The sequence below is a fragment of the Nelusetta ayraudi genome, unplaced genomic scaffold (genome assembly GCF_046127955.1).
Source record: "Nelusetta ayraudi isolate G7.1 ecotype Tasmania unplaced genomic scaffold, CSIRO-AGI_Nayr_v1 ptg000127l, whole genome shotgun sequence".
In the NCBI taxonomy this organism is placed as follows: Eukaryota; Metazoa; Chordata; class Actinopteri; order Tetraodontiformes; family Monacanthidae; genus Nelusetta; species Nelusetta ayraudi.
In genome coordinates, this window is record NW_027466177.1 from 1933161 (window position 1) to 1951929 (window position 18769).

Sequence of the window (18769 nt, forward strand, 5' to 3'; positions counted from 1 at the left end):
GTTTGTTTAGATCTGCAGCCGAGCCAACAGGCACAAAGAGGGGCTAACAATGAGGCTGTCGCTGTTGTGAGTTCCACCATGAATCATCCAACCAACAAACAAGAAATTCCTTCACAATTAGGTAGCGGTTATTTGTTATTTGCATTGATTTCAGTATTCATTTATTGATTTGCAAGGCTGTAATTGAAGCAAGAGGAAAATGTATGGTTTTCAGGGTTTAATGGGGTGTTTGTGCAACTTGCACCCAGTGGCAGGAAGAGAGCAACTCAACCGCCTTCCCCTTCTCTCAGTGAGTTATTTAATATCCCGGTTACACCCACAGCTCAATAGACGACACAAAGAATGTTCCCCGCACACAACAATGGACTTCATAAATCTCTGCACTGTTCACACAATTTCATTGATCAATTATCAACAAAAGGCATTCCGAAGAGATCATTTAGGCCTTTGAGACCATAAATGACACACGCACGCACACACATTCATGTGTTGTGTAATGCTGACAAAAACAGAGGAAGCAAAAAAAAATATTGTTCATATGCACAATAAATAAGCCACGTGAAGTGAAGTGATGTGTTTACACCAGAAGAGTTTCAGTTGTGCTATTTCTTTTAGGGAAAGAAGTTCAAACTAATGAAAAATTGATGCGGTGCACAGGCCTTACTGAGTAAAATTAACAAGGATTTTGTACTATAATATTTATATCTTGCTGTAAACTTTAATTTTGAACCAATTTCACCTTTCTTTCTTCTCATAACAGCCCAAAAAATATTTCATATCACCCACTAAGTCCTTTGTTCCTCTGATGCATTTATTTCTGTTAATACAGGAGGAAAGATTATCATAGAGAGCAGTAAACAGCGTCAAATCATGTGGGACACAATGCCTTTAACATGGAACATGGACTATTTTGAAATAGTTAACACAAGTGCTCCTGGACGCGGCTTGTGCTGTCCGTCTGGCTGTGAAGCAAATTGCTTTATTGAACTTATTGAAAACAAACAAAACAAAACAAAACAAAACAAAACAAAACAAAACAAAACAAAACAAAACAAAACAAAACAAAGTTTTTGTCCACATGTAACGTGTGGAGATGAAGTATTTTGGTGTACTGTTTTTTTAAAAATTTTTTTTAGGAACTATTATTTCACGTTAGGGGTTCCCATGGGGATGCAATTTAACTGCGCACCCCAAACAAGTAGTTCTACACCTAAACAGTTGGTGGCGGTACTACGCCCAATTACAATTACGGTAAAACAAGTCGTTAACTTGCCCTTCGCGTGAAGGCGCTTTTCCCGTTATGTTGAACCAAGTACGGAGGTTAGTTTATTACAGCAGAACGAAGGAAATTCACAACGTTTGAAATGTTTTTAATTGTCCTAATTCACAAATATTGGGACTGGCGTGCTAGAGTGGACACGCACTTAGCAAAGTTAGCTATTCACAGTTACGACAGCCTGAATCTGCCAACAGTTTGGCTGCGATTTGAAATGAATTATTGTTCAAATACTGTAGAATTGCTTTGCAGAAGGCTATTTAAAGTAATTTCACGTTTCAGTGCCAATGTGTCTTTTTAAGTGCTGCGAAGTCTGTCATATTCTGATAAGGAAGTTAAAAATTGGTTCTGCCTCTTTTGCTCGGTCTGGCGTCCAACAGTTGACGTCTTAAGTTAGTGAACCACGTGTTGAAATTATGAATGCTTGTTGAGGTTGCTATATTTTTCTATTTCATCTTTATTTTAGTCCGGAAGTGGAGAGCGCCCACTAGTAGCTCGCCTTTGAAGTGAATATACAGGTTCACTTCACCACATTCACCTTGTATTTAGGCCAAAAAGCTCTATGAGATAAACTAATTTGTAGTTTATCAGAAACAGTTCGATTTGGCTAAAGTTGGAAAAACCCTGAGCCTCTTCTTAAACTAATATGATGCAGAGTTGATACAGGGGAAGAGGTCCCCCCTCCCGTCCGGGCTGTGTTCCCAAGACAGGATGTCCACGGCACGGTAGGAAACAGAGGACACGATGAGGTTTATTTCTGGCTAAAATCAAAGTTGAGCAGCTGGCGGCCTGAGGAGGGAGGCTGTGTCAGGAGGCTCGTTGGGAGCTATTAAAGAAGGACGGCCCGCTCCCCTCCTTCTCCCCTCCCTCTTGCTCTTCGTCAAGCTCATAAAGCCACCAATTAGTGGAAGAGCACTGCGGATCTTCTCCCCTTGCTCCTTGTGAATGTGACACCCTGAGCTGTTATAATCCCGCTGAAAAGTGGCCAGCGGCCTCTGAAATCAGACGCTGTTGATTAAAGTCAAGCAGATACTGAGTCAGCTCCCTCAGGTGCCCTCCTGCATAGCCATTCATAGGATTTGAAAGGAAAAAAGGGCGGTGTGAAGGTTTCGCTGTTGAGGGCGGAAAGCCAAAATTAAACGAGAAGCCCAAAGTTGGAGAAAATCAATGACGATGATGCAGTGAAGGGAAAACACAGCCGCTGGACTGTCCCCGCCGCACTCTATCATCAGTCTGTCTACCTGCATCCTGTTATTTCACAATCTAGTGCCTCATTGTCTCCCTCTCTGCTAGAATTAGCCCCTCTGATGAAGGATGCCAACCTGTTCCGCCGGGCGCAGCTGCTCCAAGGCAAAGAAGAAGTAAGCAGAGAAGTAAGCTTTTTCAATTCCCCGGTTTCTTACTCCTGACTGCGCCGTGTCTTCGCTCTCTGCCATTATTTTCTGCAGTCAGAGGAGATATTGGTTTCTTTTGCACCTGCCGGATGAACCTTGCCTCCTTTCAATGGATTATTTACTTGGGGGGTGCATTAGATTAAACCCAAGATTTTTGGTAACATACTGCTTTTTTGTCCCAGGCTAATTTAACATTACTTTATCCTCCCTGTTCTGGATCAAAAACGGTATTTTATGTTTTTGGAAAATGCAGAAACATTGTCTGAAACAAATTAAATTCATAAAATCATAAAATCAGTATGATGAAAGGACACCTTTCATGTTAAAAAAAAAATCCCTACAGATTCAAGGTTATGTTTGTGTGGTGGGTGGGTGTTGAATGCGGTGCACGTATGCTAACAAGGCTTCCATGTTTGATGAGTTGCACAGGCAACTTAAAAAAAAAAACAGCTGACAGTCTGCCAATACTGTTGCTTGTTTAGCTTCAAAGCCATCGAGAGCATCACCTCAAACATTTTCATTTCATTGCCGAGTGTTGAGAACTTTATTTTTGGGTGGCCTGTGTTTTTTTTAAAACTTGTTTTGACTTACCTTAGTGTCACCGGTACTTTTAGATCACCAGAATACTTCACCGTTTGAACTGCGATTAATGCAAACCAAAGCCAAGAGATCCACTTGTTCTACGGCCGATGAGCCAGTTTTCCCTACTGTCATTAAAACAACATTGAAGTCGATTGCTTCCTCCTAGAAGCGCTGCTGTGATGCACAGCCCGGTGTCTGCTCAGGAGGGACCCTTGTGTATTAGACACATGACAAACAAAGTGTTGGAGCGTGAAGATGAACGTTCACTCAAAATAAATCACGTCGCACAATGATGAATATTCAAAATGGCAACAACTTCAGCCTAATTTACAGCAGCGGCTGATTAAACTGTTTTTTAGTCCTGCTTTCAATCACTAACGCGGCAGCAATAAGACCTGGGATGGCAGCACAATTTAGCAACCGAGCTGTTCACAAAGCGAGGCATTACACTGCCGCCCCCTCCGCCAGAGCAGACTAAACAGAAGGTTAGGCGGACAATGAGCCAGAGCTCATTTAGTCTCCACTCAGTTGTTGTCTAAAACTCCTCGAGTCAAACGAGACCAAGACTGACTGACTGATTGGAGTGGTTTCAAAATGCCAATACACGCGTCTAAGAGCTATTTGTTCAGGAAAGCCAAATGTCTGATTTGGAGCACGCATCCACGTCCAGATTGATTGTTTCAATAGAAAAAAAAGAAACTCTTATTTGGAGCCTCTCTTTGATCACTTCTACCTCTGGGTTCTCTGCTGCTGACAGTCCTGTTAACTCCCTGCTGCGTGGAAAATGTTGCTCACCAGGGGGTGACCCGCTGCTAATGAAAACCAGTTTTCAAGTCTAACGTTAACAGAACATCTGACGAACAATATATATAGATAAAAGTAATTTGTGCTGTATGTTGAAGTGTTCAGCTTGAGTCTTATTTTTCTGATTCAGTTTTCACACACAGCAGCAGCAGTGCTTTGAATTGCTAATATCTTCACATAAACGGCCCTGGTGCTGACAGGCTGATTCATTGATTCTTGTCAGAATAATGTGACAGTGGCAATTCTTTTCCTCCCCCCTAGCACGCCTCACTCGGCGGTTCCTGTAAGACTTGTGAGCGACGTTGGTTATGTCGCTCAGTCCAGGCTGCGTTGTCTGGAGCCTGACGTGGATGAAATGTTAAACATCTAGTCAGAGTCACGGGCTGCGTTCAGACTGCAGGCGAATCTGATTCAAATCAGATTCCTTCTCAAATCTGATTTTTAGGACTGACTGCCCACACTGTTTTTAGCAAGTGTCCAAATGGGATCTGGCTCTGTTCAGACTGGGCCACAGTATTGACCCATCTGACAGGTTGCTGTCACAACGACGTCAGAGCATAGGCGTCGTCCAGCGCGCGCAGTGTGTGACTTCATATTGCGACAGCGGCAAAAACGATTTGATTTTGGCTGGCAGTCTGAATGTGCCCCTAAATCATCATCTGAAACGTATGGGTTTTCATTAAGAAACTCAAGCTTTTTCCAGCGGCCCAGAAGGTCAAGAGTTCAGAGATACAGCCTGTGTGAACGGTGATCACATCTGGACTTCATTTCAAGCATCAGTGACATTGTTTTTCTCCTGAAAATCCCCCCTTTTTTCTACTCCTTGGACACCATGAAATGTCATTTCTTTCAATTACATTGGAACACAATCACAACCCAGTAACGCAATGATTGCACGGTGGGCTAAAGGTGAGGTCTCGGTGCGAAACGGCACTTTTTCCAGGCTAATTCCCCCTCAGGGAAGTGCGAGAGAGGAGCGGCTCTCCTGTGATGACGGCCTCGTCTGTACCCGCAGCCGGTGATGAGTCTCGCTGGAGGAGGATACGGTGACACGCGCTCATCGGTGCTGTCGCTCCGCTCCACGGATCGGCGGCAGCAGACACTGCCAGGTGGACGGGACATTCAAATTGGCACTGATTGCAAGTAAACGTCCCTCTAATTGCTCACTTTATCCCGCCGTCACTCGCCTTGGAACTCAAGAGCAAACTTTACGTTTGCCTCTCGCTGCCATCTGCCCATCCCGATCTTTTCATCATTGCACTCAGTTTGAAATTGGGCTCTACCAAAAAAAGGATGTGTTTGACCTTGAAGAATCTCTTTTGTGAGAAGTACTTCAGCTACTGCACTGCGAGGCACTAGGGATGTGAAAAATTTATTGATTATCGATTAATCGCCGATTAAGAATTTAATCGATTAAATTAAATTAGTCGCAATTGATTGAACATTTTTTTTACACAGGTAGTTGATATCATTATAACAATGTAAGGACAGGAAAGAGCAATTCACCTGTAGATACTGTGATGGTCATAATATACCTAGAACAAGTTACTTTTAACAGCTTTTTTGAAAAGAAAAAAGTTGAAATGTGTTGATAAAGTCAGAGGATAAATGTTTAGGGTGTTTTTTTTTTTTTTACTGTTTTCTAATGTAAAAATGGATCACATTGGACCCTCAGCATCATTTAAGGGTTATGTAATATGTTCCTTAGACATTTTTCATTGTAAAATTTAGGTTCTCAGGAAAAATCGCCGCTTATCAATTAATCGTTAATCCATGGATAAGGTCAATCAATTAACGATTAATGAAGTAATCGGTAATTTGCTCGTTTCGGCGGTTGCCCTTTTTGCAAGCCGAGCAACCAGCGTCAATGCAAATTACTGCCTAAAACAAATTTTAAAAAATTAAGCGTTCCTTCCCCTCAAAGATCTGCGGTGTGCGTCACGCGTGGACCGCTGGGCTCCTCCTCAGAGTTGATTGCAAGAGTTTGACATTTGAAACCCCGTCGCCGTGGAGCCAGGTGACAATGGCAAGCGGTGATTGTTAGCGACACTGTAGCGCGGTAATGATTACAGGTGTGCTCTTTTTTCTGGAAAGCCTATTGCGGCACCTCCCCCCCATTCAAATTGAAGAACAAAGAAGTGGAAATGCAAATGGGACCTTTTAAGTGCATTAAATGCTTCTGTTTATCCGCCAGCAGGGAGTCTCGTGCAGAGCCGCGTATAGACACGAATGTACGTTGAGTATAAAAGCTGACAGCTGAGTGGCTGCACCGCAGCTGGCGGTCCTGCTGCTTCCATCACTCAAGACAGAGAAGAATCAAATTGGCTGCGTGTGTATATGTGCTGCCTCCTCACTTTGCGCCCCTACATTATTTGCACCTGTATTTTATTCTTTTTTTATATTGCTTGCAGCTAGTGTTGTAGTACTCGCGTTTGGTATTGGTCTCGTCTCGGACTCTGAGGTATTTTTACTCGGTCTCCATCTGGATGAACTCGGGATTTTTGATCAAGACTGGACGAGACTCAGCCAACACAGCAATGACAGATAATCAAAGCTTTTGTCTAACCACCACATTCATAGAACCATGCAGAACTTTGAGATCTTTCATAACCACCATCAGTGACAGGAGTGTATTTTTGGCCTTGAGCTCAGACATGAAAGGTTTTTACGCATTTTGTCCACGCTTGGCATGCCATAATTTTCCGTTAAATTATTCCCTAGTTCATTATTTTTTTTTAATCTTGTGAAGCAAAAATGTTTTTTTTTTCTAAATGGTTCAAACATAGTCGGCAAAGCAGCAAAATGTTAAAGAAAACAATTAAAAGATACCTTTGCTGAAAAGAATTGTTGCCGTTGCATTTATGTGCAAGCGAGCTTGAATTAAAAAAAGATGCCACTCATTTGTTTTGTATTATTGTGATTTTTCTTTGCTATATACAGTCTTGGTCTCGAACCGCAAATGTCTTGGTCTTGTCTCGATGTTGATACTCTCTTGTCTTGATAATGTTTTAGTCTCGGGTGGTGCGGTGTCGACTGCTAAACTACTTGCTGCAATATGTAGGGAGCGGTGTGACGGAATCAGAGCGCCCATTAGCTGCCTGTAAAACGAGGTGAGCCTGATGGCTTTCAGAGCTTCCTTCCTAATCCTCAATGATCTTAATTGCCAACAATCGGGTCGTGTAATCTGTGAGAATCGTCCCATCGCGAATCCACCTTGCCGTTCCAGTGGAGCAGCCCGGCGCCGCTGCGTTTGTGTCTCCCTCGAGTTTTTGTACCTTTGCCGTCGTCAGAACATCAACCTGCAAAAGGAGGCGCCTGTACCCTGTTCACTCATGTGCACTGTCCCTGTTTTGATATTTATTTAAAAAAGAAGCATAATTTGCGTGTAAAAACACTGATGCATCAGCCTCACAGGCTGCAATGTCTGCATATGCTCTCAGCTGTTGCTGAGCTCCGTGTTGTTTCACTGGCACAAAGAGCTGTAGGGCATTGTAGCCGCAAGTGCTAGACTGATTGAAGAATTATCCCAAAAAGGGATCGAGGGGGGTGGCGGAGCGGGGGTGGCTCTTCCCTCCTCCATACTTTTGACAATATGAGAGAGTCCCTTTTGTATTCATTAAGCTGCTGCACTCCTGAAAACCATTGAATCAAATGGAGACAGCGATTGGGGACGGTCGCTATCAAAGCAATATTTTCAAAATGCCCGTGTGTGAACACGCGCAAAGCAGAGGGTACGTGTCTCTGAAAGGCGGATGTTGGAAACAGCATCCGCCTGCGGCTGTCACATTCAGTTTTAGCCGGAGCCTTTTGTGTTTTCTCCGCGACGCAATCAATGGAGAAGTGCGAGGGCCGGACATTCCATTTGCTTTGCTTTTCATCTCTCGCTCGGTTTATTTTTTTTCCCGCGCTCAATCCGATTTGTCGATAGCGCGTCACTATTTCCCCCTTTGTTCGCGCTCTACCAAAGGAAGTTTCTTACGTCAAATGTGTCTGTGTAGAGGAACCAATATCAATATGTATGAAAAAAAATGCAGGTGTTGGGATTAATTTCCACTTTCCTCCGGCTTGGTTCGGTGAGACGGGGCTCACTAGCAAAGGATCATCCCTTCAATACGCTAATACTCTCATCTTTACTTGCAGGCTTGTTTTTTTTTTTTTTTTTTTCAAAATGCGTCGTGCTCATTGTCTATGAAGAACATACAAATGTCTTCATTGTCATCTCCCAAGGACACATTATCCTACCTACTAGCAATGACAACTCCTTTCATTTGCTGTCATTCAGCCCTTCAACTGATTGGGGACATCCTGCCACAGGTGGGGCTCCACTTTAATTTGCTATAAAGGACTCTTGACTGCGGTGTGATAGAAAATCTTGTTTTTCACAGGCCCGTTCTTTTTTTTTTTCCTAACACATTGACCTCTGAACGTAAAGGTCAAATCTCTTCAATTTAAAAGAAGAACAAGTCTTTTTGCTCTTTCTACTCTGACGTGGACAAGATTTCTTTCCCAACACCCCAATATCTGCCATATTCTCCACAGAAATTCTCTCCCATAGAAGGTTATCCCATTAAACAAAATTCTTTGTTGATGACGATAAAGGTCCCTTATTTCAGACCCATTCCATTTCCATTTGTTTTCATTTCCTGACAACAGTGGCGTGACCTTGTGTGACGCATTATAAAAAGCCTTCCACAGAAATTCTCAGATTGAGCTCCCAGCTAAAACTCATGCTTCCACTGTTGAGGAGTTCACCAACAGTTTCTCTACGTGTTTGTGACAAACTGTAGCTCTGCCCTGACGTAATTGTAATGGCGGCCTGCTGATATACACTATCATGGAAATATGTGTGGGACATGACATTGGACATAAGGAGTAATCAATAATCTGCTTTTTCAAGGTGATGTACTTCTTGTTTGTAATGTAATTGAGCAGGTCAGTGACTTTTCAATATTATTTCTGTGTATTATTAACCATTTAAGCACCATATTATTTTCAAGAAAACATTGAATTTTGATGTCACGATGTCAGATCCCTGTCTCCACAATACCCCACAGGCTCTTCAAAAATGTTTTATCCACTTTTGATAAATTTTCCACGTATCTCAAACAGACTCAGCCATCATCTCTGTGATTTACAGGGTGACCGCGAACACCCCTGCTGCCTCCACCGGCACTGGATGAGCGTTTCCTCCCATGGCTTCGACCACGTTGATGACTTACTCCTCGCGCCCTCCGTCACCATGAGCGGTGTTTTGGGCACTCCTGCTTCCCCCACCACGTCCCCTCATCCTTATTTGCCGATTACTCCCAAGCGTGTGCTGCTTGGTGACTGTCGTGGCGCATGGACTCGCTGCCGCTGTGTAAAGACGCACCGGCAGACTCGCTCTCACCGGACAACTGCGAACATTATATGCGAATATTCCTCTTCGGAATTTGAGTCAGTCATTACTTGACGAATTACTTCGTCAACGAACAAACCTCTCGGCAATGTATGCTCGGTAAAATTCGCTGTCTTTCTCTCCGCTCTCACTACAACCAACTTCCTCGTCTCCTCGACTGAGGCGGTATTTCTCTTTATTTATACTCCGAAATCTGAATATAAACACCCCCACAAATGCTGCTCAGATTGAAGCCACAGGTGTCTTCCATCTCCTGGTGTAAAATAGTAACTATTATGGCCTGTTTAATTCAGCAATGACACATGTCGCAATTTTGCGACCATGGCGTCTAAAGGGTTAACTGCTTTCTCTCATTGATAATTTTTTAATGTTAAAAAATGAAATTATTACCAATCTATATTGTTTTTATGTCTTCAATCAACAATATGACATTTCCTGTGGCTGTTTACACAACAACACTTTGCTGCCACCATTGCCCAAATATAATGATGTTTTATTACTGGGCGTGGTATTATTTCTCCCTCGCCTCCCCCGAGTGTGGTGTGTTGCTGCGCAATGATGCATGAGACGAGCGGGTGCGATTCGTCATTTAAATCAGGCTGAGACGACGGCAAAGGCAACCTTCGATGTTGCGAAGAAAAGCAAAAACTGACGAATTTGACGTGACTGACGTCGCTCCGCGGGCTTTTATCGCGTTACGCCGACGTTTACGAAACGCAATTTCCATCCGTATGAATGATCTCGTAGCTCACGAGACAAAGTCAGCCCGTCAGGTGTCGGGCGTGAGTGGTGGCCGATCGGCAGAAAGCTGAGGTGTCGGTCTGAGGCTGCAGTGGGGGGAGGAGACGGATTGGTCGGCGCTGCGACCTGCAGAACGGATGACTGATGAGTGTGTTTGTTTTTATCTCTTCCTTTTAGGCGTGCTGTTGTTGAATGACATCTTCCTCGGCTTCCGTCAAAGCCGTCGTGGTTTTATCGGCAAACGGGATGGTGCCAGTGGACACATTGTTCATCCCCCCCACCCCCCTGTATATGGTTGGCGAATGGATTTCCATGGCAATTGATTCTTAACTAACGTCGCTCTTGCATTGGCAATTAAGGAGATTGCCAGAGCGCTAGGTGGCAAACCCCATACATGTTGATTGCTGCCAGGGTTCTATGGAAGTGAACATAGTGGATGAAAAGTGTGATTGTGTTATGTATTCATGTCAGTATATTCAAAACCAAATGCTCTTTATGAGGCCCGCCCCCTGTGAACTGCTGGAGACCACTGCCACTCCCCGCACGCCCTGTTTTGAAGATATATAGGGGGGAAAGTGCAGAGGATGCTGTGTGCAATCGTTTGTTGCCGAAGTGACGCAGTAGCAAAACTCTCTCTCTCTCTCTCTCTCTCTCTCTCTCTCTCTCTCTCTCTCTCTCTCTCTCTCTCTCAAAGAAGATGGGAACTCAAGTCTGCAGAGTGCAGAAGGTAACAACCTCATTTTGACAGTGGCGGGCCGTTAGGGCCAGCTAGACCTTCTCTGCTGGCCTGAACTCACTTAGAAAAGTACGATTTCTGATAGTAAACGTGATAGTAAAGTTATTCTCCATAGTCTGTTCTTTTCACATCATAATATCCGCTTGGTTGTGCGGCGGCTTTCGTGATCATATATTACAGTAGAGTTCTTCTCCGATCAAATTGATCATCGAGCTTGTGTTTTCAGGTTCTGTGAAATCTGCCTGAGGCCTTTCAGAATCGACTTTGCAGGCTACTGTGACTAAATATGACGTCACTGACGGCCTCGATGTGAAATACATTTTGACCCTCCCGCTTTTGATGTGTTCATCAAGGTGAAAACACGGCGTTTGAAAGATAGAAATACTTTCAAACTTTTTTTTTTTTTAAGGCTCCGGTTGTCCCTCACGTATTTGCTGAATTTAATGGGAAGGTTTCGTCCTTCACGCAAGGTCTCGCGACGAGACAGAGACCTGAAAATTGCATGACGTTTAATCGCAAGCGACTGATGTTGGGGCCAATAAAAATCTAAATAAATTCATCATAAAGAAAGCAATCGGGGAATGCGGCTCATCCCGCGAAGCGCCAACTTAATTAGCGCCCCTCTCGCAGCGGCTCCATCCATCCGCAGCGTCTGACGCGTTGCTTAACGAAGTGGCCGCCCGGTGGGACGCACCGGAGTTATGAATGGGCGGAGGCGGGCTCGAGCGCGGCAAACAGATTCAGCGCACGGAGGATAAAGAAAAGGGAGCGAAAAAAAAAACAAAAACACACACACAAAAAAAAAACAATCGCGCAACGCGAGGCGTCTGGCTGCTGCAGCTGCAGCAGAGGTTTCACTGTTGCACTTGCGCAACAGCAGCTCGCACAGCGCCGCTCGCACCGCTCCCGTCACGCCTCCGTCAGGATCCGCCAAGGACTTTGTGGCAACACCGAGGAGTTTGTTCGTCGCGGATGGAGAGGATGGATGCTCCCCGGCTGCTCTTTCTGCTCTTACTCTACGGATATCTGCCCAAAGTAAGTCACATAAAAATCATCGGCTGGTGTACTTTTAGATCATGTAGACATATAATATTCAGAAACTGTTCCAGGAGGCAGGCTTTGCTTATTTAGTGTATTATTTTTGCACTCTGTTCAAAGTCTATCTATCTATCTATCTATCTATCTATCTATCTATCTATCTATCTATCTATCTAGTGCACATCTACCTAGTAGTAAAGTGAAATTTTAATGATTCACCTTTTGGCCCATCCGGTTACATTAACCTCCCTAATTGGATCGTTCACTGCAGATGGAGGAGGAAAACGCAGTCGGTCCAGCGCAGATGACTCACGTCCCTCCTCCTCGTGAGGGTGAAGTTTATTCAATGTGTGGCGTCGCAGCGCATCACCATGAGTGACACTGGGAGTCAAATGAATTCAATTTGAGGCTGTTACACGGGCCGGCGGCGCGGCAAATCTCCATCAGCCAGGCAGTCACTGGACCATTTTGTTGTTTATTTGATGCGCCGGTGTAAAAGAAGAAACAGAAAAAAGTAATGCAAAGTTCTGTGTGTTTTCCTCATGTTTTGAGGAGTATTTCACTCCAGGAAACAGTGGTGCCCATGAAGACAAATTCACTCACCCACTGCTAATTTAAGACAGGGTTGAGCACAGTGTAGTACAGCAGTACAAACAGCCGTCTCACAACTGATGCACTCTGTAAGCACACGCAAGCGCCGCTCTCGATAGGTTTGCTAATTAGAGCAAAGCAGCGCTGTCATGAGATAATGAGTGATATTTTTAGTTGGTTTTCACAACTTTGAGCTGCAGAGACTTTGGGGATTTCCTGCTTCCACTGTATATTTATCCAGGTACGAGTGTCGCACCAGTCATATTTTTGAATAAACATGCAGTTTTGTATTTCCCCCCGCCACCCAGGACTTACTGTAACTGATGTGATTGATGTGTAACCGCCGCCACCTCCACCTGGTTGGCATGCTGGGAATTGCTGTTGGTCTGTTGCGCCGGGAGATTTGTCCTCATTAGTCTTGCTGAGTCCGATGTTATCTGCAGTCCTGCCTTATTTGTCAGTGATACTTTAACTATGTTAAAATAATAATAATGATTGTAAAGCTGCTGTGCATCTGGTTCTCTCTTGGCTCTAAACTTTGATCGTGGTTTTGGTTGTATGCATACCTATCCTCAGTTTCCTTTGTTTAAAAAAAAAAAAGAAGCACTGACTGACTCTATGTCTACTCAAAATATTTGTGTCTTCAAACAGATTTAAGTTACGTGACGTCCTGAAGCCTGCCACCGGGGAGTCTCATTCCTGCCGTGGCCGTAAAAATGCCTCCCTCTTCATTTCTGATAACTCTCAGATGCTTTCGCCTGCCCCAAGCCTTTCAGAGATCAGCCAAATACGTAGTTTGTTATTGTAGTGGCTCTCAAACAGACGAGAGTATAAGGGAAACATTTGCGGCCACTCTGCAGCTGCTTTACTATCACATGCCTTGAGCCGTTGCGTCACGGCTCCGTGTTGCCATTAACGGTTCGACACAATACAGATGGGAGAAGTGGAGGAGTCGTGTAGCGTGGGTGGTATAGTGACGACTCTCGCCTCTGTGCGATTGTAAAACTCCCTGGTGGAAAGCAGAGTGACTGAAATGCGGTTGTGTGCTTCATATCCGTTATTAATATTTGAAGGAGTATCAAAGTCTTAGGGAATAATCTCTGACCTGTTTGCTCATGTGTCTATATTAAATATGAAGGAAGAGTGTCTGAGCGAGACTGGTCAGTATTTTTTTTGTTCAACCCCCATAGGTTCACTCCAAAGTGCAATTGTACGCGAGCATACGTCAGTTTGTTTAACATATGTCATCAGTCCCAGATACGCCCGAGTCAGTGACGATGTCAGATTTTTCAAGCAGGCAAGGGTGAAAAGGTGCACCGCCTGCGGAGAAGGTGCCCAGAGATTGCAAATCCTCACTTGCTGCATCATAAATGCAAAAGTATGACGAATAATTGATAAAGAAGAACGTTATGGGGATCCTAGTCCCGGCTAAGAGCTTGGATTTTGCATTTCCCTCGTTTGGAAGTGGATCTGAGATGGAAATTTCAGACTTTTTTATGCAGAGGAAAGGCAAAGGTTACCCGATAGCATATATTTCCTGTAGCTGTAGGAACTTCCATTAGGAAATTGTGCTGGATACAAATTGCAGGCGTGACACTCACTGAAACGTGCTGCGGTACATTTTTATCCGCATGTCATTAGGCGGCCGTGTAAAAGAGCCTGCCATCATGTTTGCTTATCAGAAGGAGTCCCCCCTTAGCACAATGACCCGTTGCAGCAAAGAGCCAAGTCTTGTAGTCAAACCTTTCATCTGGAACACCACCTGCAGGGTACTTGAGGGTTAGCTCATTGTAAAGGCTCATTTTAAGGGCACGGTATGTCCCTGTAATTCCCATTGGTGGTTGAGGGTAGTGGTCTACCGTGGAGTGTAATCAAGTGAAAGGCAGGCACCAGTACATTCCCAGCATCGAGACCCCTGGGGGCATTCTGCCGGTCTCCAAGGAAGTTGGTATGCTGGAAGCGGCATTGTGCAGAAAATGGCCGCGTCCGTGCAGCGCCTAATTGATTGAGGTTTGATTTTTGAGGTTCGCCGCGCAGCAGGCAAGAACCCAATACTATTAGGTAACTTGACATGCAATCTGCTGGAAAACAATGAGTCTGACTGTGTTGGACTTGGCCTTGTACAGTTGCTACTCAGAGGTTCCCCATCTGCATTTTTCATCCTGGACTACGGCCGAGCAGCCTTGCCATCTCACTTCCAGAGATCAGCGTGATTAGCCCTCTGGGTGACTCAACGCGCAGACCCAGTGGTTTCTCAGCCAGGTGGGGAAAAGCGTTCAGCTGCTTAATTCCGTTCCAGTGCGTGTTCTCTCCATGCTTACCCGCCAAACCGCCCATCATAGAAACGGCTCGACACGGGGGGATGATTGGCGGGGCTGCTGCTCTCGTGAAAGAAAGACAAACTCTTGCGCACAAACGCGCACTGTCTATCCTCATTTTCTCCCTGCTCATCATCCGATCGCTGCCTTTGGCTCGAGCGAGGCGAGACCGGCAGCCGTTTGATGCTGCAGCCGCTCACAGCCTTGAAGTGCGCGGCCTGGCGGCATGCAAACGCGGCCGACGGGGTGTTTTTTTCAGTCGAGCTGGTGGAGATGCTGTTGGTTGGTTTGTTTGTGTCTCCGAGGCTGCGGTATACCGTTTTTAGTTAGCGACCTTCACGGTTCAATCCCTCGGTTTCCTTTTCCGCCAATCACCAGCCAATCACCAGCCAATCACCTGCTTCCATCTAACCACTTCCTCTGCGTCCTCTTCTCACAGCAATTAACTCCACGTCCCCGTTCAGTATATCCATCAATTTCCTCCTTGGTCTTCTTTAGGCCTCCCACTCGGCACTTCCAACCTAAGCAGCATTCCACCGATATATCCACTGCCCATCTTAGCCATGAACTCTGTATTTGCAGCACGTTCTCTACTCTCAGACAAAACGCTGCAAATTTAACTTCCCCATCAATGCTCATGCTGTGTTTGCTTTCACTCCCCCCCACCCCCCTGACCCCCTTCCCATCTGTACTCTGTGTCTGTTTACAGTATGTTTGGTCAGACAAGAACTAATCTGTATGCAATGCAGGGAGCTTGATCTTGTGTACAGTGAGAGTCCATGCACACATTCCGCTATCATATCTGCGCTTATGACGAACTTTGCTCACATTTTTTCGTCTGTTTATGCAGCATTAATGGTTAACACAGAGATGGCCAGCAACTGGCTAGTAATTCCTAAAAAATCCAGAGTGCAAAACTGATTTTATTATTTCATGTTCCACTTCCACAATTAAATCCAATTTATCCACCATACGGGTGATTGTTTGACAATCCCCTTGTCAAACAATGATGAACGAGGTTAAATTAGGGACATCGCAACATCAGTCGGACAGTGTTGTTGCTGTTACTTCAGGAAGCGTTGATTTTTTTCTGGCAGACAAAACCTCCTCTTGTGCAAAGTTCTTCAGATTGTGATAAGTTTCACATCCTCGTGGATGGAGTTGCAGCGTCGAGGGGTCATTGTCGGAAATAGGTTAACTTAGGTCAATGTGGAAGTGTGGCTGATGTAATAACACTAGTGTGCTCTCAGTAAAAAGTGCAGAAAGTTGCATGACGAGCAAGTTCACTTTTTTGTGGGCGGCCAAGTTTACGTCTATATGAATGCAGTCTGTTGATAGGGTGCCTCTAGGGGGCAGTATGATGTCTGGCAGGGACTTGCTTGCTGGGCGTGTCCTCAGTCGTGCAGCAGTATAGGTGGCGTAATTGCGTGATCAGGTGCAGACGTGGTGATGGGAGATGTCCAGAGGGGTTTTTCTTTTTACTTTGCTCATTTGACAGAAAGGAAAATAGAGAGATGAAGGTTTTTGCTTGTAATCAACAATTAGGTGGGCTCACAGACGATTTAGTGAAGGCAGCTGATTAAGTCGCTAGTGATTAGAAGAATAGGGATAATTTTCATGATGAGGTTATTTCCCAGCGGGAATCCCGGTTGCTGCAAAATTAAAGACACTCAACATTAAAAAAAAAAAAAAAAAAAAATCCAAGCACTCGTTGGAAAACAAATGAAAATCTTCACAGCATTAAGATAGGAATTTTGCTCTTGCTGTGCTGTGGGCAGTTTTTGTGACGGACACAAAGTCGAGCGCTCTTCTTTATTTCCCTGCTGCGCTTTCATTGGATTAATTTCACACTTCTTGCATCGGCTGCGCTGGAAATCAATGTCCGAGGCGTCGCCGCTCCATCTGATTCCTGCGGAAAACACAGTTTGTATTGACGTGCGTGTGTGTATCTGATCCTCAGGTGAGATTTTCTGAGTGCGTGTCTTGTTCAGATGATTGTAGCTCACCGCCGGGGTGATTCTACGCCCCCCCTCCCCCACGGAGGCATTAAGCACGCAACAACGCGTATAGTGAGAGCTGCTGCTGGCGAAAATTAAAGCATGAGTGACCATCGTTACATCGTTACATCGGTAATTTAGTACTGCTTTTTTTCTAACCTTAACCCTGCGGTCTGTATATTTTGCTTCCGGTGTGCAACGTAGCGCTCTTCTCAACCCAGAATTAAAGTCAACAGCCTTAATTTTGTTTGCTTATCTCTGGAATCGGGTTGGGGTCAGGATGGTCCTGGTTTCTTGGGCCCGATCTCGTCCCTGCTCTGGTCTCCACTCTCGTACGCGGTTGTCTCTGCTGTAGCGACAGGAGTTCATGAACTCACCCCGCGCCCTCTCCTCTTTCCTTGTCTCCACTGACCTTCTAAGATTTGCCTCACCAGTGCGACACATTTTCACTGACCCACTGCTCCTCTGCCGGCTGTCACTTCGCATTTGTCAGCCTCTGCTCACCCAGATGAACAGTCGTAGTAGATTACTGACTGGACTCTCTCTCACTCCACTGCTCTAATCTGTTTGCCTTGATAGCATCTACTGTATATACCAGGCGAAAGGCAGCTTAATGGAAGCAGGAGTTTGGTCTAAAAGTCGAATGTTTTTGCACTCTGAATAATCACAATGAAAGATTAATGAGCGCAAACACTCACCACCCCTTTTTCGAAGGTGAAATGATCAATGGCTCGCAAACGTGAATAGCAAATTTGCCAGTCTGTGTAGCGAGCAGCAGTTGCATGGAGAAATAAAAAGGTCACAGGTCAGAGAAGATTGAACAGACCAGTTGGAGACCATAGAAAGGCTACGGTGATGATGAACCTAATGAGATGTACCTAATGAAGTGGCTGGTGAGTGTACGCGCCGGGTGGAAACCCTTCTGCTGTGCCCGGCGTCGCCAAAGGTCAGTGTCTGTCATGTTTTCAAAATGAACACGTAGAGGTTTACTGTTGCACTCTGTCCTCCTCCCCGCAGGTTTCGCCGCTGCAGAAGTGCGACGTGGTCAACGAGATCGAGCTGGATAGGGAGCGCTGCGAGAACAGCACCGCCGGGAACGTCACCTCAGGTCGCTCGACGCGCACGCGTCCCCTCTTTCCGATTGCATGCGGGGAAATCATTTGACTGTTCAGAGCAAACTGAGTTGCAGCACCGCCTTGAATGTGGAATTTCACTGCCATTTCACCGCCGCATAACGTGAGAGGTGACAAATAAAACATTCTTGAATCTTGAATCTCATTGGGGACGAACGCAGGGCGGAGCTTCATGACGCCCAGCCCCCTCTCCCACCCACTTCAAGGTGGAAACTGTAGTTGCGAGGCACTTATGCATCCATAGGGCCTTAACACAGGTCCCTCAGTGAGCTGCCTCTGCGATTCCTTTTACCTGTCAACGCTAAATAAGCAAAGGTGACATGTTGTCACGCCCGTGTGTGGAGGCTCTCAGCGAGGGCAGCCTGCCTCTGTGTGATGGCTACAATTCCGGCGGCCTTAATCATCTCTGTAAAGAGCTGCGAGGAGCTCTTGGATGTTGTCGCATCCCCAGTTTGATGTTTTTAACTGATTTAGCCGCAGCTGGTCGCTGTAGATTAGTGACCGTCTCCTTTATTTCAGATCCAAATCCCTGCAACGGCGGCATTTTCCTCTTCGCCTCCCCCCCCCACACACATCGGCTTTATCAACCACCCCTGAGGGCGCGAAATGTACTGGACAGAGAGCTGAAATAAAGGCGCTACAGAGCCGCCACCAGCAGGGAGGTAGCGAGGAATTAGAATAACAACAAAACGTTTTTGTTTTTTTTTAGTTGCTCTGTTTTTGCCGTGACTTTCTCCAACCAAAAAAACCTCCCCCATCCC

At 45.3% G+C, this 18769-nt stretch overlaps 1 protein-coding gene across 5 annotated transcripts in view; it reads left to right on the forward strand.

Moving 5' to 3' along the window:
• The first annotated feature begins 1751 nt into the window (after window positions 1–1751).
• vipr1b (vasoactive intestinal peptide receptor 1b) overlaps window positions 1752–18769 on the forward strand; it is a 38820-nt gene continuing 21802 nt past the window's right edge. For 3 of the 5 annotated variants that reach the window (XR_012929395.1, XR_012929396.1, XM_076050504.1), the window contains exons 1-4: window positions 1752–1794; window positions 1932–2001; window positions 2570–2649; window positions 17893–17983. Coding sequence is in view for 3 of the 5 variants with exons in the window: in XM_076050504.1 (XP_075906619.1) it covers window positions 2584–2649; window positions 17893–17983 (157 nt within the window). In the remaining 2 variants the exon portion in view is untranslated. Of the gene's footprint in view, window positions 1795–1931; window positions 2002–2569; window positions 2650–11737; window positions 11967–17892; window positions 17984–18769 lie in introns of those variants that run through there. The other 2 variants (XM_076050506.1, XM_076050505.1) reach the window with 2 other exon arrangements.